Source organism: Patiria miniata, unplaced genomic scaffold, assembly GCF_015706575.1.
Source record: "Patiria miniata isolate m_02_andy unplaced genomic scaffold, ASM1570657v1 HiC_scaffold_10, whole genome shotgun sequence".
NCBI lineage: Eukaryota > Metazoa > Echinodermata > Asteroidea > Valvatida > Asterinidae > Patiria > Patiria miniata.
Genome location: NW_024037048.1, coordinates 4,614,250 through 4,622,481, shown reverse-complemented (window position 1 = coordinate 4,622,481; position 8,232 = coordinate 4,614,250). Strand labels below are relative to the sequence as shown.

The window sequence follows — 8,232 nt, the reverse complement described above, 5'->3', positions numbered from 1 at the left end:
CATTACCACAAAAAATAACAACAATACCAACACGACACAACTTTTTTTTTATTGAAAGATTTTCTGCGTTAATTGCATTATCCCTAACATGCACTACATACACACAGTACACAGCATGCAACATACAATAACTAAAGTTTGTCATTGGCCACTACCATTATAAAGAGGGTTGATCTTCAAAGGTGAAATCTGATCGAAATGCTATTGAATTTAAGAAATGTCTGTTTTTAAATCACTTTATGAATGTATGCATTGCAGAAACATCGAAAACTACATATATTAGCATTCTTTTTCAAATTTGACAAATGTCAATTAGTAGCCCCTGAAATAAATCTTCAAGGGAAACAAATATTACCCATTAACGAACTTTGCAGCAGTCCATACAAAGCGGAAGTGTTGTGGAGTTTATGTGGATGTGCTTATGTAGTTCTTTAATCTTCTTTCATTACACGATAGAGTTAGTTTCTGGTGGCCGGCTGACGAGGGAGAATTTAAGCATGGAGCCGAAATCGGAAAGTTCTGCAGTGGAAGACAACGAACTTGCTGCCTTCAAGAAAGCTGCAGTGAAAGGTATTGAAAGTCGGCGAGTCTGGTCATTTTGTGAGAATGAGTTGGGATTTTATATTGAGTAGGCCTCATGCACATTTAACATGCTCAACGGAATTCACTTTTACATGTGAATTCCTGATGAGCATGTTAGCTGGAGTTACTCAAGCCAGTTGCTGAGCCTTCACTAATGAAAGTGCATGATGCCTGCTCAAGTCAGTTCAGTCGGTGGTTTGGGATTTTCCCACCAATAGCTTACACAACATATATTTATTAGAAAGAAGGATAATTTTTTGTTATTCGACCAAGTCATGTGTATTTTGTCTGTGATTTTTATCTGATTGGCCTAATCTGATATTTTGTAATGATTGAAGAGCTAAAATTTCAAATTAATTAATATGATTTTTTGCTTGCAATTATATTGTTATTATTAATATTATTACATTTGTCATGTTTGTAGTAAAAAACAAGGGGGCGTTTTCTATATTGGGTCTTCGGGCCGTATCATAAGTCTGACGCCTCATAAGTCCGAAATTTCGGACTTATGAGGCATAAAATTTATTTATTCCGCCTCATAGCTCCAACGCCTCATAAGTTAGACACCTCATACTAGTCCGACGTCGGAAAACTGTAGCATTTAAGTTGTCGGACTTATGAGCCGTCAGAGGAGTGAGGCGTCGGACTTATGAGGCGTCGGACTTATGAGGCGTCGGACCTATGAGGCATCGGACTTATGAGCGGACCCCTGGTCTTCAGTCATTCGCCCGTTGTCGCGTCATCCTAATGGATAGAAAAACACCCTAGACACAGCAACAAAAGCTGTGGTCAGGCGCTCTTATTTTACCCAATCGGCGCAAGCTTGTCCAGGTTTTATGGATCTTTATGCCCGAACGTAATTGTTGTATTACACAACACTGCATTCGAATTGACCAATCAAACAGTTGGTCCTGATTTGGGAATGAAATGACGTCATAATTTAGTAAGACGACTCCGATTGGCCGAGGTGCGGGATCACATATCAGCATGCTTAGATATATCAGACCTTATAAAGAGACTGGGCTCCGTGGATTAACGGGTGATACTCAGACTACTCAATGCCAGCCCCACGCACTGGAATAAACTCTGTGCCAAGGGCCTTACACATGTGAGCACAAAAAGGTTAGTAAGGTTAGGTTAGTGCTCATTTGTGTATGGCCCTTAGCACAGAGTTCACTCAGTGCATTGCCATAGAATAGGGCTATGCAGTGTTAATCTTGTTCCATCAGCTGGTTGAATTCAAATATATGCAAGTTCACTAAGGACAAATGAAGAAATATGAAATTTTGTCTTCGTCCTTTAGAACTTACTAAATTCCCAATACGAATTTATGTTGAAAATACAAACATGGGAATTCCCAGTGTGTTCCGCCATTCTCACTTACTCAGGAAAGCTCACCAGAAATGAGCGTATTTGTTTTAGGGTCATTATATATCCTACATGCTTCAGCGGGGTTTATATCCTTCAGCTTGTAATTATAGGTCAAGCTTCCTGATTATAGTGTCAAAGACTTAAAGCACCTGTGTCAAGAGTTGTAGTTAATCTGCTCAAGTCCTCACAAGTCAATCACAAGTCATCACAACTCATCACAAGTCAATCACAAGTCATCACAAGTCAATCACAAGTCAATTGCAAGTCAATCACAAGTCATCACAACTCATCACAAGTCAATCACAAGTCATCTCAAGTCATCACAAGTCATCACAAGTCAATCACAAGTCAATCACAAGTCATCACAAGTCATCACAAGTCAATCATAAGTCATCACAAGTCGTCAAAAGTCAATCACAAGTCATCACAAGTCATCACAAGTCAATCACAAGTCATCACAAGTCAAACACAAGACAATCACAAGTCATCACAAGTCATCACAAGTCAATCACAAGTCATCACATGTCATCACAAGTCAATCACAATTAAGTCATCACAAGTCAATCACAATTAAGTCATCACAAGTCATCACAAGTCAAGCGCAAGTCAAATCACAAACAATCACAAGTCATCAAAAGTCAATCACGAGTCAATCACAAGTCGTCACTTGTCAATCACAAGTCAATCACAAGTCAATCACAAGTCAATCACAAGTCATCACAAGTCAATCACAAGTCATCACAAGTCAATCACAAGTCATCAAAAGTCAATCACGAGTCAATCACAAGTCATCACTTGTCAATCACAAGTCAATCACAAGTCAATCACAAGTCAATCACAAGTCATCACAAGTCAATTACAAGTCATCACAAGTCAATCACAAGTCAATCACAAGTCATCACAAGTCAATCACAAGTCATAAGTTATTTTGCTCCCAAGTCCCAAACATCTTTCATTCTGAGGTGTTTTTGCAGTGAGGTATCCAGTCAGTTCAAAACGTCATTGATCTAGAGACATGGCCATTCCTAGCATGCTAACATTATACATTTGTACAATGTACAATGTATACACTCATGGGCCCTCTTCAGTAGCAAATGTCATGAGGCAGTTGCTTTGCACAATAGCTGGAACAAAGCTTTTACCATTGAAGGGGCTCCGTGAGAGAACTTATACGGGGCAAGTGAAAAAAAAAAGGGAACCCACATGGCGCCCCCTATTTTTTAAAGAAGTTCTGCATGTGGCACTTCCTGATCTAAAGATATGAAAACCCAATTAATATGCTTTCTTTTAGTGAAAGAATCATTCAAATCGCTCATGTCTTTTTCCAGTTATGGAATTTTGAACACAAAACCTTTTATAACCTTGTCCACGGTAAGTGATACTTCAGCAAAACGAAAACTATATATATCAAAAACCACATCAGAACACTCTCATAACCATGTTAACTGGCACGTATCATAATATTTATTTAAAAACCTGCTGCTTCCAATGTTAAAATAATATGCTTTATAATGTCAAGAGTTTATAGTCTTGCCCTGCCTTCTACTTGGCTGTTGGGATTATTCTGATATCATTTTCAAGATAAGACTGGTTTCATTTTTACTGAAATTCACATACTTTTAATGTGATCCGTAGACAAGCTAAAAAAAAAATTATGTTCGTGTTCAAAGTTCCATAACTGGAAAAGTACATGAGCGATTTGAATGATACTTTCACTGAAAGAAAGCTTATTAATTGGGCTTTCATATCCTAGATCTGGAAAGCGCTACATGCAGAACTTCTTTAAAAAATAGGGGCAACATTTGGTTTCCTTTTTTTTTACTTGCCCTGTGCAGTGTCAACAACTAGCATGCTCACTGAATGGAATAATCCAATGAATAAGCTTGAACCTTTATGTGGCGGTACTGTACACTAGTAAGGGTTTGCTGTAACACCATGTGACAAATCTCTTTGAGAAGATGTATGGTTCTGAAAAGAACTGGTTGGTTGCGAAACTTGATGATGTTCCGATCAGTTTGCGTAAGAGATTCTGCCACATGGTGTTACCACTATCCCTTGCTAGGCTATAATCCCATTGTCAACAATAGAGTACAAGGGTGCTTCACCTTGGGCTCCTTCCTTGTAATGCTGATAAGCAGTCTGGCTGTGGAGATAGGGGGAATTCCCCTGAAAGGACCCCCATACAGTTGCACAAGAAACATTACTGGAAAGGCCAGTTGACAAACAGTAGTTGTCCAGGTCACACTTTATTGAGACCACAGAGACTGTGACCACAAAAGAAATCGCAAGGACTTTTTCAACCATTCTTTTCTCTTCACACTCATATTAAAGATGTATGTGTTATGTTGTTGTTCTGAATGATTTCCATTGTGCAAGATTTGTAAAAAAAGAAAAGAAAGTCTATAGAACATGTGAACATTTCTGTGCCTTTACATTCTCTGCAAAGTAATTGTCCTTTCAGTCAAAATAAATCAAGTCACAGTTAAAGGAATATACAACATTTGCAAACATCGAAAAATAAAACTACCAAGTTTTTACGAAATACCTTAATAGGATGTTGGTGAATGACAGTCTAAAGCATCCTGTAAAATTATGGCACCTGGTGTGAAGTCATTTTCAAGAAAATGGTATTTTTGTAAAAATTTCCAGCGGTGGTCGGCCGACCACCGTTGGAAAACCTAACTATTTTTCAACTACTGCTCAAAATTTACCATATATTCAGTCCAAATTTTGTTTGCTATTGGTTACGTGTTCATGAACGGGTGCAGGCCAGCTAGACTGGTACCCTTACCTTACAATTATCCGGCATCTGTAAATTGATCCTTTTATATTCAGTGGAGTCGGGGAACCAGACTACTTGAACAGTTTTGTTTTTCTTGGTTTTTCAAGCATTGTCGAACAAAAAACTTCAAACATGTCAGTGTAACAAAATTTGATCTATTATACTAACCCCTCAAATAGTTCATTTCTGAAAATTACAGCAAAAGCCAATGATGTAGCCTACATTCCCTTTAATATTAGAATGACAAAGAATCCCCTCTTAGACCTTATGCAATGCATAAGGTCCCAGATCAGGCCACATCTGACTTATTTCTTGAGTTTCATCAAAAAGTTGCTGAAAATCCTATGTACAGTTATATCATAGAGCAAGGATCCTTGCTCTAATGTGTCACCTAAACAAAGTTTTGGGAAACACTAACTGGTCCTAAATTCTGTATGACCGTAGACCCGTAGATCCGTATGTTAAATTTTACAGGTGAGTTTTGAAATGTTTTTATAACTTCTACATGCTTTCATGGATTTTAAAGAAACTTGCATGCAGTGACCCTTGGTTGGGAAGACACATTTCTCCATCGGATTACTGAGTTCAAAGGTCATGTCGGGGTCATCAGTGGTCATTGTTCAAATATGCCTCAAATGTTTCTCTGTCTACAGAATTTGATGGATTTTAATGTAATTTGGATGAGTGATCCTTGGGTGGGGGTTTATCACAACATTTCCGAAGTTATAGGTCAAAGGTCATCCAGGGGTCATTGAGGTCATTGTTAACGAAAAAGCACAGAATTTGACTCTTTCTAAGAACACAAAACATATAGGATCGACTGCAGAAAAAGGCGACACATGCGATCCGCAGATCACTTGTTTATGTTTCAAATAAACCGCAAAGGAAACTGACTATGTGCATTATGATAATTTGTTTTAAAAAGTTGAACAAAGAAATTGACCGGAGCAAGGTTTGAATCTGGGACCTCCGAAACGGCAATCGGAGGTCGCAGGTTCAAACCCCGCTCCAGTCAATTTCTTTTGTTCAACTTTGAAATTTTTATTTATTAATTATTTATTTTTTAACAGCTGTTCAAGAACATGCAGAGCTCAAAAAGAACTTGACAAGTTGCGGCGGAAGTTCCAAGAGAGTGAGAAAGTTCGCAGAGCTCTTGAAAAGAGAGTTCACAGTTCCGAGCAGGAACTGTCACGCCTCAGTATCGGTAAGTCTTAGAGGCTGTGTTGGGGTAGGGATGAGAAAAGGTTTAAAGAACCAAATAATAGTGTAAAAACAGTAATCCAATAAGCCTCTGTACTGATGACGTCACACTTGTTTACGTGTGTGCTTTCCTATGGTGCTCAGTGGACCGTGGGCCCCTACTGGCTCCATAGAAAGTGCACGTGTAAACAAAGTGTGACGTCATCAGTACAGAGGCTTATTAATTAAGCATGAAAATATAGTAACGATTGCTCAAAGGCATAGGATAATTTGAATTTACCTCAAATGTAACCTACCAAATTATTATAAAAAAGCTTACATGGTTTTTAAAGATTGTACTAGTATAAAACACCCAGTGAAATGATTCCACCCAGCTTGCTGTCATTTAGAAGAAATCAAGAAATGTAGGTAATTTCCAACGATCAGACAATGACTGATTTTTGGAATAAAAAGTGATGATGACGAAATCATGCTTTGCAATCGAAAAGGTTGTGCATGCTTTTTCAATGTTTCCTTTGAAAAGTGTAGTATCCACTCAGGCGCGGATCGGGGGGGGGGGAATTTGGGGGTCAAAAAAACCCAGCTGTCAAATTTTTTTTTTTTCATAGAAATTCATAAAAAATAATGTGAACCCCCCCCCCCCTGCTCTGACACCCCAAAAAAATTATACTAGTATAATGTTGAAATATGGTATCCTCCCCCCTCCCCCCAGCTTTTGATTTTATGGAGGCCAAGTGTCCGGAGAAAAAAACCTGTCTACATTTCAGGATTTTTTGCTGATGAAACCCCCTCCCCCCCCCCCCCCCCCCCCCCCCCCCGCAAAAATTCCTGGATCCGCCCCTGCCGCTGAGCTGAAATTCAGCAGGTTAGGTTTTGAACATTCTCCTTTGGATTTTGAGTGGTGCTATATTTTGGAAACGAACAAAATGCATGAACGCAAACGATCCTGTTTGCCTTTAAATGTTTTCATTTGAAAACAAGTGGACTGGCCAAAATATGCGAATTGTTTTGGAAGAGGGATAAACATGGTCTGAAGTAGAGTCAGGGAACCAGACTACAAGAACTATAACATTTTTTTCTTGGTTTTTTCCAGCATCTATGAACACAAAACTTGAAAGTGGTCAGTGTAACAACATTTAACCACCAAATCCATCCTTGTCTGAAAATTATAGCAAAAGCAAATAACCTTTAAATGTATTAATTTCATCTGACAACAGTTTCAGAAGCAGCTTATGACGAGTTTTCCCATCTTCACATCCAATACGAGGTGGAGCAAAAATGCAGGCTGACTGCAGAGACGTACGCCACCAAGGTATTGTGGAACAGTTGGCATTTTGTTCTAATATTACTCTCACGATTTTGGGGCCAAAACAATGTGGCTGAATTGCAGCACTGGAATTTGCAGAGTGCGAGAAAGACGGCAAACGTGCATTCTGCTAAAAAAAAATAAAAAAATAAAAAACCGATTGCCAAGTTAGGTGATCAGTTTTTAAACAACGCCTGAATAAATCCCGGTCATCTGATTGGTGGGTCGTTGATCACATGTCATCGACTTATTCATTCCAACGCTCCGTGCGACTGCAGTGAAAAAATAGAATTTTCTATTCCACAGTAAATAAAAGTTCCATCGCAAGGTCACACTATAGTATTAGTGCCTCTGACCAATCAGCTGATGAGGATTTATTCAGGCCTTTTTAAAACATGTAATAAATGCTTCACATTTGTGCAATGGAAGGAATAACTTCATGAGGAATGTTCCATTTATCGCCTCGTGGAATGGAACATTCCATCTGTCACCTCATGAAATTATTCTTATCATTGCACTCATAAACATTCACTATTTGTATGCTAACCCATGCAGTTGTGAAATATTACGGCAAAATATACTTCTCTATTTTGCATTCAGCAAAGACCAATCCCAGCACTGGTACGCTCACAGAGGCCCCCTGCAATGGCGAAAGCATTGTGCTAGCTATTGTCCGGATATTCGGTCATGGTGGAGTTGCTTGTATACAATAGTTGACACAATGTTTTCGCCATTGGAGGGGGTCTCTGTGAAATTCCAGTGATTACATTCTTGGATCGGTCTATCATCGAATTTCAATACAGAGTAATCCTTTTCAGAAATAAAAAAAGGCATGCAAATTTTGCTGAAATCAACCAATTCCTTGTTTTCCACTTCACGCTTGTGCCATTAAAAATGGAAAAACTCTGCAATTCTTGTAATTTAAAGGGAATGTACAATATTTTCTTTTGCCATGATTTTCAGAAATGGATGATTTGGGGGGTAGTATTAC

The 8,232-nt window shown here is 38.7% G+C and overlaps 1 protein-coding gene across 1 annotated transcript; it reads left to right on the top strand.

Annotated features, from left to right (window-relative positions):
* Positions 1–400: 400 nt before the first annotated feature.
* On the top strand, positions 401–7,450 carry LOC119735902. Its single transcript, XM_038209850.1, has 3 exons — positions 401–570; positions 5,806–5,939; positions 7,153–7,450. The coding sequence occupies exons 1-3, from the start codon at positions 408–410 to the stop codon at positions 7,222–7,224; spliced, it is 369 nt and encodes a 122-aa protein (XP_038065778.1). The 5' UTR covers positions 401–407; the 3' UTR covers positions 7,225–7,450.
* Positions 7,451–8,232: the final 782 nt, after the last annotated feature.